The sequence below is a fragment of the Cydia pomonella genome, chromosome 12, assembly GCF_033807575.1.
Source record: "Cydia pomonella isolate Wapato2018A chromosome 12, ilCydPomo1, whole genome shotgun sequence".
NCBI lineage: Eukaryota > Metazoa > Arthropoda > Insecta > Lepidoptera > Tortricidae > Cydia > Cydia pomonella.
In genome coordinates, this window is record NC_084714.1 from 6810573 (window position 1) to 6833192 (window position 22620).

The following is a 22620-nucleotide window of genomic DNA, read 5'->3' on the forward strand; positions in this document are numbered from 1 at the left end:
GCAAATTTACTACTTAATATGTAGGGTAAAGTAAATACTACGTGTATTGTTTTAGATAATGAATCCCACCAAAAACAATTTTTATGTAAAATGTTGCTAATACGAGACCATACGGCTCGCATTGTCAAAAAGTTATCAGATCTCATTAGAGCCAAGCTTCTAACTCTACAAGCCCTCTTCATAGACTCTTCACCTCGGTAAAAATATGTGGCTTGCCCGTTTCGTAATTACATAAACAATTGTATAACAGAAAGGAATACATTTTACACATTACGCCCATGTGACGGTAGCGAAACGGCCAAGTCACATATTTTGACTAAAGTGTAGAGTTTGTGAAGTTAGGACTTGTAGAGTTAGAAGCTTGGCTTTACGTGAGATCTGATATTATTTTGACAGTGCGAGCCATATGGTCTCGCTTTGGCAACATTTTACGTCAAAATGTTATTGGTGAGATTTCGTTTCTTTTTTTAGTTGCTTATGCCAATCTTCCATCCCCCTAATTTAAAGGGGGGAGGGATGATTAAAAATCCTGCAAGTATGTTGTATACCTTCCATGGGATCTAAGTTCGTTTGGTTAACAAGTCATTGAAATTTGAAAACTTACCTTTACTTGAGATCTTAGACCAATACAAAACACTCAAAACAGGCCAGTTTCATCCCTAATACTTACAAACACATAAACCATTCACACATCACACATATAATGCAATTATGGTCACGCTGAACCAATGTGCAGTGCATGTCTTGTTTAAAGTAAGGTTGTCTTTTTTTAACATATGGCATTTGTACAAGAGCGAGGAGCAAGAAGCGACTGTAATTGACTTGCGTCGTCAAAGAGAGTAAACACGTCCCGCCTAGTAACTATATGTATTTTCTCATAGATGGTAGGATCAACTAGATATGTTATACGCGTGCGCCCGTGAGGGACAGAACATACGCAATGCGCCAAATTAAAAACACGTTGTAACGTTCCTGACAACATGCCAAAAACAACCTACGTAATTTGTTCGGGTTATTTGTTGCCCACCCACCCATAAGCCATACTAAAATTTACGATGAGGAATAAAAAATGAGACTGTGACAAGGACAAACAATCATAGCGCTTTCTCTGCTACTCCTACCGAAAATTCGGTAAGATCTCGTTCGGTCACCTGCCGGCTCTACCATTTCTATACTTATTATAGGAAACGTGCATGAACTGTAGGAGGCAGCACAAGAGCCGTCAGATTTTTGGCGCGAGGCGTAAATGTGATGTTTATTGTTCTGATGTAACCCACAAGATGCACAAGAAAACGCGTGACGTGTAAATGTACATGTATATAATTCCGATTCCAACCACAAGATGGCAGACCCTACAACGCGCACGGTCCCTATAAGTACCTGTACCTATTTGATGTATTTTGCCCACAGCGACTATGGCGACCTCTAGTGATCTAGGTCCCTTTTCGTTTAACGCATACTTCAAGGTTAAGGGCAAAACGGCCAAAACACAATTTACATGATGCGACGTCGTGTAAGTCGTGTTACGTTGCGTTGCGACGTCGTGTCGTATGTGCGTAATGCACTTTCTATAAACGCCCATATTTACTTACCAAATTAACGCGACCAGGACAATAATTTAAACGATAATATTTAATGTATATTTTTCCATTTATTATATTTACCTATTTATAAGAAAAAAGGTGTATTGTACGATCCCCACCGTCCGGCTGGAGTAGGGCCGCACCTGAGCGCATTTTCAATGTACCTCTACGTTATGTATGGCAGAAGTGATGGAATCCGTCCGCGTCCGTCCGTGAGCAGTCAACCGGCTTACGGCCATACAAATGTGAAATGCGCTCCGACTCCGCCCGTTCGGTGGGAATCGTACTTTAGTTAAAAAAACTTCAGATTTCCACGACACAAAGTCGCATCGTGACACGAAGTCTTATCTTATAACGACACACGACGTCGCATCGTGTAGGTAAGGTAGGTAATTGTGTTTCGGTCTTAAGTTTTTTTTACTCATATTTCTTTTAATATATGTCTAGGCTCCCATGAGCCGTGGCAATATGCCGGGACAACGCAAGGAAGAAGAAGGAGATTTCTTTTAATATAAAAGTACAACAATTGACAAAATAAAGAAAAAATGACTGGTCAAATTATTATCCAGGTCACGTTAATTAAGTAAATATGGGCGTTTAGGTATACAAAGTGCATTACGAAGTCGATGCACATCGTAGATTTCCACGACGGCGACGTCGCAACGTGACACGACGTCGCATCATGCCACGTTGCCACGACACGACGTCGCATCATGTAATTGTGTTTTGGCTCAAAGAGAATAAGTAGAACATAGGTAACACTACGGCGTAGTTCTAAGCAAAGAGCATATGATCACTACGTTCTAAGTGAAATATCCTTGATTATTACTCGTTTAATGTGTTTATGTGTAGGAATATAAATCGCATAATAGGGGAAAATGTTTAATTCATGTAAGTGCCTAAAACGAATTTCTAAATATGTAAAAAAATGTATATTACGCATTTTGTGATATTTTTTTCGGTTTTCGGGGGTTAATTTCAATGTTATTTACAGTTTTCAGAGGCCTATTGGGCACTGAAGACTCCCCAACAAAGGTAATAGAAGTGCGTTCAGACAATTATGTTTCGAGGCCGATACATTACAGAGAAGATTCTATGTTATTATACGGTCCTAAAATCAAGGACGGAAAGAATAATTCGAAGGACAAATATTTTGATATTATTCTATACAAGCCGTCCACAGAGAGCACACCTCAAATGTACAGGTAATGTTGATTGCTTTATTTATGTACCATCAGCGAGGTGAATAGGAACAAAAACTAATAATGTGATAAAGAGGCACATAGATCGTGTCATTCACAACAATGCGTGCCTTGACTCGTATTAAGATGTTATTAAAGGTTAGATTTGACAAATCTGCGCGTCATCGTGGATGACACGATCTATAACGCGCTACTCCCATAGACCTGGGCGGCTACCGGGAAAATCGAAATTCGGCAATTGCGGGCATTTTTCTCTGTCACTCTAATTACGTCTTAGTGAGAGTAAAAGAGAAAGATCCCCGCAATTTACGAATTTCGGTTTTCGCGGTAGGCCCCCTGTTACTCCTGAAACAAATTGTCTTCTCATTGATTGTCAGTTAACATTGCGTTTAGTTTATGCTAATCATAGTCGTATTTTTCTGATGGAATGTAAAACATGTTTTATAAGTTATTATTTACGAAAACTGACCTCAATCGCGTATAATTATTAAATATTAAAATAAAAAAAATTTACTCCAATGTTTCGAGGACGGCATGAAAGAGAATATAACCACTACGTTTTAAGAGACGGGACTCCCATATTAGCAAATGGAATCAGTTTGCATGGCAAATCAATACCAACATGTACGCCAAAGAACTGTCAAAGAACAAAAGTACCAAAATAATAGACTAAAATAGTGTAATATGCAGTTTCTGAACCCTTTTAGTATACCACAAAAATATTTGCTCCGACAAGAGTCCAAAAGATAATGACAAAGGAAGGCCATTGTGGCCGACGTCACGTCAAAAATGTTTACTTAATGTTTGATATTTTTGCAGTTGAACAATTTTTTTACGTCAAGACAGATTGTAAACGATGTGCTAATATTTCGTGAAACGGAAAACGGTCCTTTGGCCCCATATCGGGGCCGACGTCGTGGTCGATCGTTCGCCATCCGAAGGCAGGACAGTGTTGCCAGGCGTACGATAACTGACGTACACGTACGATAATTTGGGCTCCGGTACGTTGTACGTTCCGAAGAGCATTATCGTACGCAAAAGTACGATAATTTCAGCCCTTAGACAATGACACCAAAAAGGTCTAGTTTTGAAGCAAAGTATGACACTATCCTTGCTTATAAAATATCGAAATTTCCTGTAAACCGTTTGATCTATCACAACAATACACAAATATAACTATTTTTTTGTGCAATTTAGACGAAAATTGCGTTTTTGTTTATATTATACATTATTTTCCATTAATCATTTTTCCAGAAATTTTGGGAGTACCTAGTGCCTTTTTGATAGGCGTACGATAATTTTTTCATCGGTACGATAATTTTGACAATCAAATACGATAATTCTTTTCCGCTCACCTGGCAACACTGAGGCAGGATAAGTGTAATATAATAAGCCGTCTAGTTTTCTCCGGTCTGTTTCAGTCCAGAGATTTTTAAAAGCCGGTTATAACTGAGGCACTTTTTGTGCCGTCATGGCCTTGATGGGTTTCCATGTGGATTGTGGACAATTTTAATTTGTACAAGCTTTTATTTAATTTGCCTTGTTATTACAACAACAATTACAACTATGTTAGTGTGGGTCAATCTTCGAAGCTAAATTTGACCCACTTCCCGATTTCCGATTGGGCCGAAATTTTGGGTACATATGTAAAACGGATGACAATACAATATTACGATGACATAAAGCTGGTCTGATGATACAGGTGGCCATGGGAACTCTGCGATAAAACAACGCAAACTAATTGTGTTTGGGGTGGTTAGAATTGTCTCGATGAGTATTAGTTGCCTGAGGAAAGAAAAATACAGTTAGCGATAAGAGCTTTTAGGGTTCCGTACCAAAAAGGTACAAAAGGAACCCTTATGTTGCGACTCTGTCCGTACGTCTGTCACGTTGCTAAATATCTCGAGAACCACTTAAGCTATCGATTTGAAATTTGGAATAGTAATGAACAACACTAACCCAGACATATTGAAAGTGTAATTTTTTTATTTTATTTATATTCATTATGGAAAATGCCCATTACAAAGAGGGGGCTAAATTTCAAACTCTAGTTACTACGTCAAGTGGGGTTTCAAGTGAAGAGAAGATGGCGCTGTACATAATTATGCTAATAGTATATTATACTTCTGGTCAAAAGTCTTTCGTGATTATAGTTACAAAAGTAAATTGAAAGTATGTACGGAACGGCGCGAGATAAACGAACTCGCACTTGACCGTTTTTTTTTGTTTAGCCACAGCTACACAGCTGATGGTGGCCGTATTATTAAGTATGCTTCACACCACAATCTAATTATTTTTTTATATCTTTTCTAGCTTGTTTCGGTCAGAAAATCAAAAAAGTGCAGAGCAGAAGTTTATGGTGTACAAAGATAGAATACCAGTCTACATTAAAATAACTAAAGATGTAAGTGTGGATATCAGTTGTATACAATTATAGGTTAATATTAATGTACTATTAATTTTTTTAAATATAATGTTTTTAAAAAATGCTGGAGATGTTGACGGTCTGACGCCCGACAACTGAAACATCTCCAGCATCTCCTGAGGATGCCTCGTAGAGAGGTGAAACACGTGTCGAGTTTTGTACATTTGGTGGTGGGTTGTTATATTTATTTGCGTATTGATTTTTGGGGTGGGAGGGTGAGAACGTAAATTGCATGTAAAAATACGCAAGTAAGTATAACGGGTTAGCATTGATTGACTAGCACGTTGTTTTCTCGCGGATTAGCAAAGTAATATTTCTTGTTTTAATTAGCATGGATTTCCGCAAGGCCCTCTTGATTGTTCAAAAACTAATGATAGGAAGTTGCATTTTATCCAATGTGGGGCAATGTAATCAGATGCAAATTTTGAGTTGTTTCCTTATGTTAGCTGGTTGAATTGACTTTTAAATGATGATTTTGGATGATACATTTTTTATTACATTCTTTTGATTTATTTGGTTTTTCATAGTTTGTATTTTCCTCACGTTGGTGTGGTGAAAATTTTTGTGTTTCACTCGGAGGCAAAGTTTGTTTAACCAACAACCAACTCAACTCAAATGCCATGGCCACTCTTTTTTTATGATAGAGGAGGCAAACGAGCAGACGGATCACCTGATGGTAAGCAATTACCGCCGCCCATGGACACCTGCACCACCAGAGGGGTTGTAAGTGCGTTGCCGGCCTTTTAGATTTTAAGGATCTTGAAGGTTTGAAGGTCGTATCGGGCCGGAAATACCGCAGGCGACAGTTCATTCCACAGTTTAGCTGTGCTAGGCAGGAAGTTTCTGGAGAAACGCACAGTTGAGGACTGCCAACCATCTAATCACCACTTAGATGGAATGGATGGAAATGTTGTCGCGTAGGGCGATGGCGAAAGAAGGGATTAATCCGAACAATTCCTCGCAGCACTCCCCGTTATACATGCGATATAAAATGCAGAGCAAGGCCACATTTCTACGCAGCGCCAAGGCGTCAAGCCGATCCGAAATACGCGGGCAGTCGACAATTCGAGTCGCTCTTCGTTGGATGCGGTCCAGAGGGAGAAGCTGGTACTGGGGTGCCCCTGCCCATACCTGAGAATAGTATTCCATGTGTCGGCGCACCTGCGCCTTATAAAGCTGTAGGCGGTGGGCCGGTGTGAAATACTGTCTCGATCTGTTGAGCACACCGAGCTTTTTTGAGGCTAATTTGGCCTTACTCTCTAAATGGCCGCGGAACTGGACTTTACTCGAGATGTCGACACCAAGGATTCAAATACCGGCTGTGGCAGTCAGGGGAGTGCTCTCAAAACGAGGTGACACGACAAACTGTAGCTTTTTAGCGGGAAACGCGCAAACTTGTGTCTTCGTAGGGTTACGTTACGTTAGGGTTACTCCCTACGCTCGTGGTTCAATTTTGGAATCTTTCGCTTACTCGAGTATCAATATTAGCACAAGTCGTTAAACATCAACTTTGTCCCCTCGTAAAACAAATAGCTATTGCGTTATCTAACTTGTTATTGCCTTAGCTTGGCCAAAATGTGTAATCCTGGCATTATAATTTCCTATATAAAATAACTTTTTTTCAGTGCACAATAGCAAGTCTTCAAAAACTATGCGACACACTGTCCAAACACCACACATGGTCCATAGCTCATCTGGCAGCTCACTTTGGACTTTGTGATATGTTTAATGACCCTGAGGTCCAGGCGCACATGAATGAAGTGGACCCGGTCACTGGAGCTACGCCGTTGATGGTAAAGATTTATCATGAAGTTGACATTTTACGAGTACCTACACTCTCTTTTTCTTTGGCCTTTTTCTAAAATATCTTCTTCTTCCTAACGTCTGTTCCGGTTTGTTGCCACGGCTCATGGGAGCCTGGTGGAGTCCGCTTGGCAACTAATCCCGAGAATTAGCGTAGACACTAATAGGTTTTACGAAAACAACTGCCATCTGACCTTTCCAGAGGGAAACTAGGACTTATTAGGATTAGACCGCTTTCTCACGATGTTTTCCTTTACCGAAGAGCGACAGGTAAATATCAAATGATATTTCGTACATAAGTTCCGAAAATTCATTGATACGAGCCGGGGTTTGAACCTCTACGGTTCGCGACCTCCGGATTGAAAGTCGCACGCTCCTACCGCTAGGCTACCAACGCTTCGAAAATAAATATTTTAAATTTTGAACATTGTTGCAAGGTGGCAGTGAAATCGTGCAACATCCGCATGGTCCAAAGCCTGGTCTCCCTACAAGTTCCGTTGGACACTGTCGATCTAGACGGCAACACAGTATTCCATTACGCAGCGGCTAGCAACAAGGATATTATCAATGTAAGTAGTAGGTAGATATGTATATATTGGGACGCCAGCGCGCCAGGCCTACATGGAAAAAGAGAAAAGAGTATAAACACCACGTAGAAACAACAAAGGATAGAAAATATACACAAAAAAATGATTTACTTTTCTGTACTTCAATTTTATTATCATGGTGTTTGCTGCTTTCTTAGAAAAAATGTTGTATGCAACGGTAGGTGGATACATAAATAAAAATGGACTTCGTCTCCTTTTGTAACTTCAGCCCTGGAATTGTAAGAACCCTTATTATATGTACAGTCAGCAACACTATTAGCTGTACCTGTGCATCTAGACTTTTATTGGAGGGGCCTTTTTTCTGCAGCTGACTGTACCTGCTGCTAAAAATACTATTGGAGTAGCATGTCTGTGAAACGCGTGATAGGATTGCTGGAATGGTTGCCATCTGTCGTCAGACTTAAATACGCTCAAAAACATCATTCGTTCTCTTTGTCAAATGCCATGGCCATACTAGCCAGGACATCCATCTGTACTACACACGATACCTATATTATAAATGAATATCTCATAGTGTTGTGTTCCTGCCGGTGAGTAAGGTTGCCAGAGCTCAACGAGGGAGGGAGGGGTTTAGGGTCGGCAACGCGCATGTAACTCCTCTGAAGTTGCAGGCGTACATAGGCCACGGAGACTGCTTACCATCAGGCGGGCCGTATGCTTGTTTGCTACCGACGTAGTATAAAAACAATCTTGACTACTGTATAAAATATATATTGTACTCTTTATTTCAATATCCAGGTGCTCGCAAGCAAAACAACGACGTCCCTCAACGTGTACAACAAGCAAGGATACACGCCATTACACATGGGCTGCCTCGCCAACGCGCCCGACTGCGTGCGAGCGTTACTATTGGCTGGGGCCGATGTGAATCTGCCGGCTCAGCGGCAGTCAACTGTTAATTCAAGTGCTATACCAGGTTAGTGGGGTTGCTGTATATCATCGTCCACACTGGTTAACTGATACTAAACCCTATAACCCCAGAATGGTGGCGGCGTCACTTCTTTTCACCGCCAGACCCAACCTCTGAGCAAAGTAGGAGTCCGCTCTGTGGTCACCCCAGAAACTTATTAGACGTTCCGGCCTTTTCAGATCAGGTCAGATGATCAAGGATCTATAGTTTCTAGGATCTTAGTTTGGCGCCGCAAACTCAATCATTAAAAAGGCTACTTGCGGCGCTTTATCATTTGGGTTTGATCAGCGGCAGTTCCAGTCCGAGCCAAACCCTCCACATGACGGAGCCAGGGCGTAGCCCAGCCATCGGTTCTCTTGATATCCACGGCAGAGGCGATGGAGAGATCACGTCTAAAGAGGTAAATTACCGTGACATGCCCGTAAAGCAGACCAGAGGAGAGCAGATCAAAGCTCGCTTTGCTGACAGTACAGGCCATGCGACCCCAGAGTGTTCCCGCGATTGCCGCAGCGACTGTAAGCGTGTGGCTCCGAGATGTTAAGGCCAAGGCAAAGGCACCCTGCAATATGTATCCAGTACAGAGTCAATGTTTCGCAAAGGCAGCGCATGCAGCCAAACAAAGGCTCGTGTTGTGTCTTGACGCTTGCGGAATCCTAGGCTGCTTGACTCGTTTTTTTCCGTGGGTTTTGTCGGGGTGGTACGCGACTCAGATCGTTTCAGCGACTGCCAGGCTCGCTATTGAAACATCGGCGATTGAAGATAAACGCAAAATACCACCAATGAGGGTAAGATGGCTGTGGACAGACGACAGAAAGGCAGGGAGCGCTAACGCACCCGCCGTTATTTATCGGAAGACTTCCACCAACTGGAAGGTGTGAGTGTATAAGTACCTAATGTACGCGTTTGAAGTAAATAACTAACAATATCCTGTCGTTTTCAGGTATCGTCGGCGACGTACTCCATGGAGCCAACCAACCTAAACTCTACCAACAAGATATGAAACATGGCGGCACGCCTCTCCACTGGTCCGTCTCTCGCGAAGTTATCGAAGCCTTGGTGGACAAGAACTGTAACATCAACGCGTTAAACTTTGACGGCCGAACTGCGTTGCATATCATGGTGTTCAGGGGGCGCCTGGAGTGTGCTATGGCACTGCTATCTAGAGGCATGTATATTTGTTATAGAACACATCTTGACTGTTGGTAAAAAAAATATTGGACAGACAGGTTACGAAAAACATAGTTTGGTCCCAGTGGGTTGATGTCCGATTTGATGTAGGTACCGTCAGCCAAGAAACTGGTTTACCACTTTTCGACTCTATTACTTGACAAACAGAGTCGAAAAGTGGTAATCCACTTTCTTGGCTGACTGTACCTATCTAATTTGTTTCAGGAGCGGAACATTCCATAACAGATAACGAAGGAAACACCCCTCTACACTTAGCAGTGAACCAGACGAACATTTCTTTGGTTGAAGCATTGATAGTGTTCGGCGCAGATTTGGAAGCGCTCAACAATTCTGGCTACACCGCCCGACATATGGTGCCCTATGATATGTCAAATAGTAACTACGACAAGATATTGTATGTGTTACACGCTGTAGGAGCTCAGAGGTTAGTTAACCTATGTTTTTTTTTATTTGATACACTAGCTGACGCGTGTGTGTGTGTCTTCGAGCTGATGCGTGTATATCGCAGAACTTGTGTTTATTTTGCACTATTTAAACATGAATAAATCTTGAAAACTCAATAATTCTGGCTACACCGTCAGACTATTGAAAACCACAGAAGAACCACCATCACCCATCATAAGAATCTCATGAAAGCCCAGAGAGACAAGTCCTCACCTCAGTACATTGACTTAGCTCATGACATAATCGGCATGTTGGATGTTGATTCGACCTTCGACCCGATAGTTGTTTCAGAGAACGGTCTCATATCGGTGTGGTTGGATCAAGGTTAGATCATCTATACCTACCTATTCACTTTGGATTGGTAAGAAAGTTTTATATAGGTACATATATATCTACATACAGAAGGGTCACTTATATTATTCTGTGACGTTAATGCCGATAATAAAGCATAAGAATATAAGTACTTTCTCGGTCTCCAGGTGTTCGGCCGAAGTGGCCGGCTGCGGCCCCGGCTGCGCGGGCAGCGACGACTACGACGGCGTGCCCCCGCCCCGCGTGCCGCAGCCCGCCTGCCGTGACGTCATCAGCCACATGCTCAACCTTGCGGCCAGGGAGCGCGCCGCCAACTCACCCAATAGCGACAAGCAGGGACGGTTAGTACTGATGCCGTAGTGTAGTATTAAACGCTCATAAGGACTCAGTTGAAATTCCTTCCCTCCCTTTCATAGCTGTGTTTTGTTTTGTTATTAGGAGAGCTTGTTACTGTAAGAGTGAATAAATATAGAGATTATAGGTCTTTTGTCTAATGCCGAGGAGCGTTTTAACTAGTGTCACCGCTTTTTTTTTTATTAATTCTTTATTTCGGATAAAATTTTATCCTTATAATTGTTAGAGTGGCTTATGGCTACGTTAGTAACTTAACTATGTACTACATTACTATACTATACTGTACTATGTGCTACATGACGCTTTGGATTCATAACTTTAAAAATATGCTCCAGGTGTCTACATCGTTTACAAATTTTTTGCTATTAAAAATTGGAAGCCAAAGAGCCAAACAACTAAACAAATATACGATGCCAGTTAGAAGCGTGTAAAACAAAAATAAAAACTATTGATTAATGTTTGCTAAATATAGTAATCATAATTTAACGTTTTACTTGCAGGCTTCTCTGCCTCGACGGCGGCGGTATCCGCGGCCTGGTCCTTGTCCAAATCCTAATCAACCTAGAAGCTGCCATTGGGCGCCCCATCATCGACTGTTTCAACTGGGTAGCTGGCACCAGTACTGGAGGGATCCTAGCTTTAGCCCTTGCCAGTGGGAAGAATTTAAGAGAATGCCAAAGGCTGTATTTCCGTATGAAGGAATATGCGTTCGTTGGTACGCGTCCGTATCCTTCAGAAGGGTTGGAGACCATATTGAAGGATAATTTAGGTAAGAATATATTACTCAATATTTATGCCAATGATTTGACTGCTGTCCGCTGCTAGATATTATCACATGCTGCTTCGACTATGGGGTTAATACAAACATTTCAGGTAACCTAGATTTAGCCTTTAGCCAGTGGGAAGACTTTGAGAGACTGTCATATTATATTTCCTATTAAAAATATATTAAACGGGTCACTCAAGTATTTTAAGTCGAATATTGCTTGCTTTCTTCCATAGGGAGGAGCGAGGAGCTTCTTCAATATACTTAATATGTTTGTGTCTCACAGAAGTGTTGTTATTAAGACTGTATTTCCGTATGAAAGAGTAAGCTTTCGTTGGTGTGCGGCGGCCATACTGTTCAGAAGCATTAGAGATAATTTAGGAAAGAATTATCTAGCTACTGTTTCGACTGGGTAAAGGTGCTAGCACAGGAGGCATCTTTGCTTTGAAGAAAATGTTAAAAAACAAGATGAGCTGCCCCGAGAGAAAGAAACCGCATTTTTCATCATGTATGTGGGTGAATCAACTTTTTAGTGTTACTCGTTGCCAAGGTTACTATTAGTTGTCCAAGGGGAAAATATCTCTCTATCTCCTTATTGAGGAACTGTTCAACTCTAGTTCTTCGGACAACGGAACATAATAACAACGCAAACAAAGTTGATCCACCCAGCATATACGCAGTAGAGCCATGCACTTTTGAAATCACTTTTAATGTATTTTATAGGTACGGAAACCAATCATGGCAGACTAGGATTTATATATAAAGATCGGAAAAATTAAGAAATCTGTAATTTTCACCCTTCGTCCACTATTAATCCCGCAGGCGCCCTGTAAGTAGAGCTCCGAATGTCGAGCCTCGCCCGATCAATTAGTGTGTAGCAGGAACGTAAGTCCATCGGACAGTCTCCCACATATGGTAAGAATTTAAGTTTATGTCTTCATTATTGTGATAATGCAATAGAAAATCTATGAAACGGCCAGGCTGAGATCTGATAACTTTTTTACAGTAAAAGCTAGTGAGTCTTGGCTGCCAATTTTACATGAAATGTTTTTGGTGGGATTTTATAGGTACGGAAACCGTGATGGCGGACCTGACTCATCCGAAGCTGATGATCCTGGCGTTGTTGGCAGACAGGAAACCGGTGGACCTGCATATATTCAGAAACTATCAGTCAGCAGAGGAAGTCCTGGAGGCGCATAATAAGTTTAACCGTAAGTTATGGTACATTATTGTCGACTCGGAGAAATTTGGCATTTACTGGCTGAGTATTAAATTTAAAGTACGGCTCCAGGCATCAGGCGGAGTTGGTTATGAGACTACGATGCACTAACATTTAAGTGTTTCAAATAAGATTTAGGCTGGAGGTGGAAGTGTTCTATTTTGTAAAAAAATACATACTGTACTTACTGCTGTGGCGCGACGACCCGAAGTGTATCTTGGCCTCCGTTTCTGTCCAGTCGACGGCGCTAAGTTCGCTAATGTCTTCTTGCACTTCGTCTCTCCAGCGGTTCTAAGGACACCCAAGGTATATTTATTTTGAAAATTAAACAAGTTTCGTGGTTTTCAGCGCGTGTGAGCGAGGGAGGCGAAGGGATAGGTCTGGCGCTGCCGCCGCCGCCCAGCCAGCAGCTGGTGTGGCAGGCGGCCCGCGCCACCGGCGCTGCGCCCTCATACTTCACCGCCTCGGGCAGGTAACTCTCGCTCAGTCAGAATGAATTCATATGTCCATGCAACTTTGCAGCTCGCTGTACCTTAAAACTTCGTCTTTGTTGTTAGACAGACGAATCTGCGGATCCGCGTTCAAAAGTCTATAAATAACTATTTCGTTCGCAGATATCTCGACGGCGGCTTAATGGCGAACAATCCTACGCTAGACGCATTATCAGAGCTCACAGAGATGCGGCTAGCTTTTAGAGTTACGGGACAAATCGAGGAAGCTCGCAAGACTGACTTGAAAGTTGTGGTTTCGTGTGGCACAGGTATAAGTCAATAACTCTCAAACTTTTCATAAAGTAAGTACGCTAAGCACGAAGAATTTCGTACATTAACCCGTTGGGTCCTATATCTATCGCACCCGTATATACCTACATAATACATTTTGCTAGCAAGTGTAAGCTTGTCTCCTCTTTACCATAGTGCGGGCAGGACGCGTCTCGACCTCTATCCATGCTATGACCAGTAGTAATACCAGTCAGTAATATCAGACTGCTCTTACCTAGTTTCAAGAGATACCTGGTTCTCTTGTGATCTATACCACTAATCAATCATTATTTTGACTGTCTGCATAAGTCTTAATTGACTAATTGTCAAGGTTTAAGAATAAGGGGGTATATCTGTGTCACTTCAAAGACCATATAGAACATTGCGTTTTGTAGGGTCTGCCACCTTGGATAATTTGTGGCCTGAACAGAAAATTTTAACTTGACATTTACACGTCATGAAACATGTCCTGCCGCTATCATTAAAATAATTCTACGGATTACACTCACGTATTTTTAGTCACTCGCGCCGCGCGACATGTTTTGGAGAGCCTAGGTCTCCTTTCTCAAGCACTAACAGTGCGAGCAGCGTTCGACTTTCGTTCAAATCCTCAGGCATAAACCCGTTGTGCAAGATCAGAGACATCGATGTGTCCAAGCCCGAGAGCGTTTGGGGCATGGCCAAGCTGGCCTTTGGACTCTCCAACATTGGAACCCTCCTGGTTGATCAGGTAAAATGTTACTTCTCGCGTAGGGTAAGTTTATTACAGGTAAATACCCGCTGTGCAAGAACAGCGACATCGACGTGGCCACGCCCTAGAGCGTATGGGGCGTGGCCAAGCTAGCCTTTGGACTCTTCAACACTGGGACCCTTCTGGTTGATCAGGTAAAATGTTACTTCTCTCTTAGGTTAAGTTTACCTATTGCAGATATAAACCCGCCATGCCAGATCAGAGAAATCGACGTGTCCAAGTCCGATAGCATGTGGGGCGTGACCAAGCTGGCCTTTGGACTCTCCACCCTCCTGGTTGATCAGGTGAAATCTTCTTACTAATCTCCTCTCCTTGTGGGCGCTAGTGGTTAATATCTGGGAATAATATAACAGTCGTAGCAACGATTACATTTATCAATCTACGTGAGTGGTGTATACTGCTCAATGCAATGCAATGCTTGAATTGAAGGCGAATATTTTTCTTGATAAATACTTATGTGTGGATATTTTCTTGATAAATACTTACGTATGGATATTTTCTTGATCGATTATTCGCCTTCAATTGAAGCATTTGAGTAAAGCCTTGTTAATCTTTTACTTTGTCTTATATAAATCAAACGATTGGTAATTTGAAAAATTCATCACCCTAGGTGGGATTCAAACTCGCGGTCTTCTGATTTAGATAGCTATGTGAGCTAGAACGCTATCCTGCTTTTATTGTACGCATAGAACTCAAGCTGAGACTTCAAACTCACAGAACAGCGTTAGAGGATTATTGTGAATTGTTTTCAGGCAACACAATCCGACGGTCGCGTAGTCGATCGCGCTCGCGCCTGGTGTTCTTCACTCGGCGTCCCCTACTACCGTTTCACACCTTCAATGTCGAACGATGTGGCCATGGACGAGCGTTCGGACGAGCTGCTAGTGCGCATGTTGTGGGAGACGCAGGCAGACATGCGCGAGCACCGCGACCGCGTCGCCGAGCTCGCCGCGCTGCTCGCCGAACCTGTGTGATGAGGTAGGGATGTGGTTTGTCGCTAGATGGCACTGTTGAGCTGGCTAACAAAATAACTGGAAAATTGATAGTCAATAATATTAAAATATTTTTTATGGCGATTATATTGGCGTTAAGAAGAAGATAATGATGACATTCGTTGACACAACCAATAACGACGTTGACATTGATAATGAGGATGTTGACCATTGTAACGATAACGTCGGCATCTATATATAGCTACGTTTTAAACTGTGTGGTTTAAATTAAAACACAGAATCTCGGTTAATAAAAATTAGAGAAGATCCTCGAAGGGTCAAAGTTCGTTAGCTGTCTGATTTTTTCTCCCGCATTATGTAAGTAGCCGCTGTCTCACGCTAGTGCTTCCCTGGACGCGCCGTGTTGCTACGAGTATGAGCGATAAAATGCTGAGGAACGTTAGCCGTGTTCCGCAAGGGTCAGTACAGTACTAGGTCATCACTGTCATCAGGCTCAGCGTGGTGGCACCGTCGGCCTTCTAGCCGTACCATAGTACCCTGGAATTATTTTGATCTGTCTAAATAAATAACAATTTTTGTCAATAAAATCTTTCTAGGTAATTGAAATGTTTCAAATATGAGTTGATTTGTATTCTTTTTGTTTCAGAGTCACTAGGTGAAAAATAATTTTAAGTCAGGCGTGGACAAGCATAAACATTCATGCAATTTGCATTACATTGCCGACTATTAAGGTAAACTGCTGCATTCAACAGTTTGACCAGATACCATGAATGTAATGATAATTGCATGCAAGTTCTTCCTAGTCTAAACCTCGCTTTAGTCTGCAAACGTGTAAGTATACCATAAATATACATAGTTTGTCATACAACTTTGTCACTAGAAAAAGGCGCGAAGTTCAAATTTTCTATGGGACGATAACCTTTCGTGCCTACATTTATTAAATTTGCCGCTTTTTTCTACTGACGGAAATGGCTTGACAGACTCTATAGGTATATTACCTATGTACTTAACAGGTGATTTTGAACTGACATTTGAACTGGCGGAAATAGACTCTTAAATATTATGGATGTATCTTACAACCGCAAATTGAAACGAGGCGTAGGTTGCAGTGCTTCGTAGCACGATTTTATTAATGTTCGCGGAGTCGCGCACGTCGGGTTTCGCCGCCATTATGCGCGCGCGCTGCGCCTCCATGCGCGCACACGCGACAGCCGCAACACGCTCCTGTGCGCTGTTATTGATCGCTGGGACTCGCCAGTGTTGAAGAGGTGGATTGGGCTACATGCCCTTGCATAACATTATTTTTATTTCTATGTTATACACTAACACTAGTTTCTATGTTTTTTTTTTATGTTTTTATGTACAGTACTAACAAAATATGGATCCTTGGTCTGAATTAAAGATTATAATAATAATAATAATTAATTTTTTTTATTCAGCCTTCTAACAGAGTGCAATTTTTTTTCTTTCGAGTGGCAACATATGGCGTACAGCCTGTACATAGTCATCACTTGTGACAGTTGTGTCATCGCGTCAGTAAAGGCCTGTCCAGACGGAATGATGAAATCATACGATTTGTTCAGTATGACTGTGGTCGTATCATTAATACACGCTGTATACGAAAGTTATACATATAATTGTGAAATGTATTTTGTTGCTATATCAATCATAAGATCTCATTCTGATATGACTTCAATTCCATGGAGGAGGAGGTTCTGTATTTGGTTATGGCTATTTATTTTTATGTACCGTTGTGTTATGTTCACCGATTAGTCCGAGCTCCGAGGTCCGATTTGAGTTATTATGTTTTTATTTGAATGGACTTGCATTCAAGGTGGTCCCATCATGTTATGGTGATTTTGGTGTTTTCTTAAGCAACTCAAGGACTCATGGAGTGGACCGTGAACCTGATGATGAAATATAAGTGGGTGTATTATGATTTTGGATGTAGATAGTAGTGGAAATGTCTAACGAGACTGAGAGGTGAGGGGTAGGCGTGGGAGGTGAAGGCTGGTGATGTTTGAGGGGTCTGAAGTTGGAGGTTGCGAGGTTGGGGCTTGACGGGTCGGGATTTGAGGGGCTGGATGATTGAGGGCACGGTGAGTTGATGGGTACTGAGGCGTCGAGAGGTTGGGATTTGAGGGGTCGGGAGTTGGGTGTTGAGTGGTCGAGGGGTATTATATTATAATAAATATAAGTAGTTGAAATATTTTACATAAATTTGTTGTTTTTTCCTAGATACGAATATTGTTAATTTATTAACAAATTTAGAGAAATTATAATATCTGTTCACATGTTATTTAAAGTGTGTGTATGTTAATTCTAATTAGGCTCACTTATTGAAATAATAGGGTCTGTGTAATTTTTTTTTTTTTAATCTCTAAAGTTGCACGAGTAATAACTTTAAAAGTTAAAATCCAGAAAGAGCGACAATGGAGAAAACGGTGCCCAAAGTTTGGGACGGCAAAAACACATTTGTACCTATTTTGAAGTTATGGAGTGGTCGATTACAAACATAAACTAATCTTCAGGGGGCGTCGATTAATTACGTGAGGGGTTTTTGAGGATTTTAGACCCCCCAAAACTTTAACAGTTGGAATGTCACCGTGGTGAAAACATATAAATGGTTGGAAAATAACTCCATATGAATTTATCGCCATTTTTAGGGTTCCGTAGTCAACTAGGAATCCTTATAGTTTCGCCATGTCCGTCTGTCTGTCTGTCTGTCCGAGGCTTTGCTCCGTGGTCGTTAGTGCTAGAAAGCTGAAATTTGGCATAAAGCCGACAAAGTCATACAATAAAATCTAAAAGTTTATTTTTTTTTGGGTACCTCCCCTACACGTAAAGTGGGGGTGAACATTTTTTTTTGCTTCAACCTTACAGTGTGGGATATCGTTGGAAAGGTCTTTCAAAACTAATAGGGGTCTTCAAGAAACATTTCTTGATAAAGTGAATATATTCGGAGATAATTGCTCCGAAAGAAAAAAAAAATGTGTCCCCCCTCTAACTTTTGAACCATAGGTCCAAAAAATATGAAAAAAAATCTTGGAAGTAGAGCTTAAGAAAGACATTAAATGTAAACTATAGCGGATATGATCAGTTTATCTGTTTTTGAGTTATCGCAAAAAGTTTCCCCTTCATAGTAAAAAGACGTACACCCACAGTTCATCCCTTGGTTAACAATCTACCATACTTTAAGCTCCAGTTTAGCTTATTGTGACGGAAGAGTAACTACGGAACCCTACTCTGAGCAAGGCCCGACATGCTCTTGGCCGCTTTTATTTTAAATAAAAATACATGAGACTCTAATTTTTCCTTAAAGATATATTTATAAACGTATTCTTAAGCCAAGAGAGTAGAAATAAGGTATATAACTTATTTTAATTAGTCATATGCATGTGTACAACGCGCCCCAATGCATTTGCGGAGTTATGGTGGAAAAGAACGGCCATGGGCTTAGCTGCCAAAGATGCGCTGGTCGCTTTCTCAGGCTCCACTCCATAAACGGGATTGTTCGTCGGTACGGTAAATCCTTTCTCGAAAAGGAGCTTTCTCAATCAGACGACAAACGATCCTACGGGCTAACACTGGTAGGAGAGAATGGGGGAAATGAGAATGGCATAATCTTAAACAATGACTAAGGAAATGAGAACGTTCCCAACCAAAAAAACCTAGAATTTGTGTGATGTAATTAATGGATGACCCCTTAATAATGATTCCTGCTACTCGTACATACTGATTGAACGTGTAATATTTTTAATCTTTGCAAAATGATAATAATAATAATAAAATTCTTTATTGCACACTACATAAAAAACAGACACAGAAATTGATAAAATATACACATAGGTAGGTAACAACAGGCGATACTAGATACTACTACTACTACTTTACTACTTTATGATACTAGATTGAAAATCTTGAGTGTTTTCCCCCTAAATCGGCAATGTTTTTGATTTCGATTAAATTGCTCATGATACTTAAACGTTTATTTTAAATAATTCATTAATTAGATATAATTAGATAGTACCAATATAGGCAGAACCAGACTAATGGTTATCGTAAAAACGTATTCGATTTATGACATTCTTATATCATTTTAGACCGTTGGAAGTTAAGTGTTCCCAGTTCCCCCACTTTCCTACCCTGGCAGAGAGGGCGGTATCTTATATGGGATATAACTTATGTGAGTACATTTAGTGCGTCCCATACTCTGCTCTGCCGGCTTAGCACAGGAGCGCTGCGATAGTATCTCGCCTACTGGGAGCCACCTATGACTATGACTATATGCCCGTCATCGTCGAGACAGCCGGGCCCTGGGGGCGAGAGGCACGGGAGCTCTTCCGAAAGCTAAGCAGGCGGCGTAGGGAAAAGGGCGATGACCCCCGTTCTAGGCCATGACTTGTCCAACAGGGTCTCCATCACCATACAGTGGGGCAACGCTGCCAGTATGATGGGGACCTTTGGACCCGGCATGGCGCAGAACGAGTTTTAGGTTAGTCTTGTCGTATCTTTACTATATTCTTAAATATATATACCTATAGTAGCGGCTTACATTATTCATCATAATGTTGTAAAGTTTACAAAAATTAATGATATATGAAAAAAATATTATGAATAAAGTACAAAATTCATGTGTAGTTTAATAAAAATAAGACGTGCAGGCCCTGAGGACGGAAGGCGCGCGAGCTCTTTCGAGAGCTAGGCAGGCGACTTATATTAGGGAAGAAAGCAATGACCCCTTTTGGGTCATGGTTTGTCCAACAGGTTTCCATCGCCATACAGACCCCTGTATGTAAGCGTTGCCCCAACGCTGCTATTAGTGTGATGGGGGCCATTCCCGACCTTTGGACACGGTATGGCGCAGAACGGGTTTTAGGTTAATTATTTTTGTCATATCTTTGTTATATCCTTAAATATATAGGTCACACTGAGCAACTTTTACTATGGGACCAACCCTGAAATCGCGAAAAAAAAAGTACTCTCCCATAGAAAATGTCAAGGTCAGTCAGGCCAATTTTTTTTGTGATTTCGGGGTTGGTCCCATACGAGTAGTAAAAGTTGCTCAGTATGACCTATATATTCATCCCGTACATTATTGCAGGTGATATTGGTTTATATTATTTATTCATTATGTTGTAAAGTTTATAAACATTAATAATAAATGAAAAGAGTACAAAATGCATGTATACGAGTATTTTCATAAAAACAAACCTGGGGGCCCCGGGGACGGCAGCCGCGTAAGCTCTTCCGAGAGCTAGGTATTAGGGGGCTTAGGGAAAAGGGCGATGACCCCCGTTCAGGTACTTTTGGGTCATAACTTGTCCAACAGGTCTCCATCGCCATACAGCGGGGAATGCTGCTAGTCTGATGGGGACCGTAGGCGGATCCTACGGTCCCCATCATGCATGGCGCAGAACGGGTTTTAGGTTAGTCTTAGAAAAGATAATTTTTGAAATAGAGGTGTGTTGTCAAAGAAAACTTTGTAGCCAGTAACCACGTAAATTTACTGCCATATTTCGACACACGATTAACCCTTTTCCAGGCATAGTACGATTTATCGACCACATAAGCGCCAATAAAATTTCAACCTTAGCCATTCGATTTAAAGTTCAAATTAGATTGCACTTTCGGAAAATGTGACGTGTCTTCAAATGAATCATCAAAGCGGGATTTATTTGAATATATTTGATTTTTTTGGGAAAACCTTGTAGAATGGTGCGGCCTGGAAAAGGGTTAAAACTTTTAGAATACCATTTGACTTTGATCCTTGTTCTTTCATTGATATGTATTAAATTTGTTAAATATCAAAAAGTGGCGCCGTTTGAGGCGCGTGTTTAACAAATATCAGTGAAAGAATAAGGATCAAAGTCAAATGGCGTTCGAAAATCCAACCAAACTAGACCCTACTCATAGTGTTGTGTTCCTGCCGGTGAGTAAGGTTGCCAAAAAAAAGGTTTAATCATGTGTCGAAAGTTGACAGTAAGAGTAGACAGTTTACTGTAAAGAATATAATACTCACTAGGAGGTTTACTGTGGCTACAAACAGACAACCCACCTCTTTCAAATTCTCTTTGGTCTTAGCTTAGTTATTTATGTCATATCTCTGTTATATCCTTAAATACATATATAAAGATGTCATTATTTAGATTAGTCATTAATGTCATTATGCTGTAAAGTTTATAAAAATTACTAGAGGTGTATTCGGGTAATTCCGAATTCCAAAAACCGTCGGATAATTCTGAAAAGGAAATTATGATATGATATTCATATTCATCTCATTTTCGGAATAGTCCTACATACGAAACTTATTTTTTTAAAAGCTGAATTCATATGTATAAAATTAGAAGAATACTTAGTTACAAGTACACATATCACGTGTAAAAAGGTGACACCTATACCCCACCCCAGCTGTACAATCTGACTATGCACGGGGGGTCACCTCTCTCTGCAGCTGATTATATGTGTTTGGTACATTATTCTCTATTATTTTTGTATAAGTTAGTTTTTATTATGTGGTTTATAATAGGTTTTGTATACGTTTTACCTTCCATTACGTGATTTTTATTTATTACTCGTACTTAATGTATTCTTGTCTTGCGGTAATTTTGTCGTTATTTAGCTTATCAAGTTATCACTTTATCTGTATTCATATTGGATATTAATGCCCTCTATCGATGAAACTAGGAAATATTATGTAGTTTTGAAATCAGCGCCCTCTACTTGTCAATAGCTTTCTTGGTAAATTTATACCATCTAAAGAGGAAAGGGGACGGCAGCTTCTCCATACCAATGAAGTCCCCATTTTCCTCAGTGGATTTCAGGTGGATGCTTATTGGTTACCCGCACCCGTTGTAATTTTGTACGTAGTAGTGATGTTTTCAAGCAAAAAATACCTCTGTGTCGCTTACCATAATACGAATAACTTGTCTCCGTCCTTCTGGCAAGAGAAATGTGGTACCTTTTATTTGAAAACGACACACGGATTAATTACTGTAGACAAGTGCTTGTGTAGTTTAAATGTATTTACTTATATTACCAAATAATATCAACATTTTATTTGTAGTAAGATTTAAAATATTTCAAGATTTTCAAGCCGCAAAATGTGATAAACATACTTAATTAATTTTCTACTGTAACCTGAATGATAACAACAATAAAAAGTGAAGTCTCAATCATTTCTATTATTAAAAAAAACACCCCAAAACTAGTTATTAACGTAGCAAATTGATTACCTAATTCTTATCTTCGTTTAATTAAAATAATTAAATAACATAATTTACTATGTAGGGTAAAAAAAAATAGGTATACCGTTCAGATTATTTAAGAACAAGTCATTTA

The 22620-nt window shown here is 40.7% G+C and overlaps 1 protein-coding gene and 1 long non-coding RNA gene across 2 annotated transcripts; both read left to right on the forward strand.

Moving 5' to 3' along the window:
• The first annotated feature begins 1553 nt into the window (after positions 1–1553).
• LOC133523372 (85/88 kDa calcium-independent phospholipase A2-like) lies at positions 1554–15609 on the forward strand. The gene is made up of 14 exons (XM_061858899.1): positions 1554–2788; positions 5099–5189; positions 6836–7003; positions 7451–7582; positions 8360–8537; positions 9472–9696; positions 9924–10143; positions 10643–10816; positions 11330–11598; positions 12663–12806; positions 13163–13286; positions 13429–13574; positions 14190–14305; positions 15079–15609. The coding sequence occupies exons 1-14, from the start codon at positions 2565–2567 to the stop codon at positions 15298–15300; spliced, it is 2433 nt and encodes an 810-aa protein (XP_061714883.1). The 5' UTR covers positions 1554–2564; the 3' UTR covers positions 15301–15609.
• A 1096-nt stretch (positions 15610–16705) lies between these two features.
• LOC133523373 (uncharacterized) lies at positions 16706–22454 on the forward strand. The gene is made up of 2 exons (XR_009800218.1): positions 16706–21274; positions 21308–22454. It is a non-coding gene; the product is annotated as an uncharacterized LOC133523373 (long non-coding RNA).
• The last annotated feature ends 166 nt before the right edge of the window (positions 22455–22620 follow it).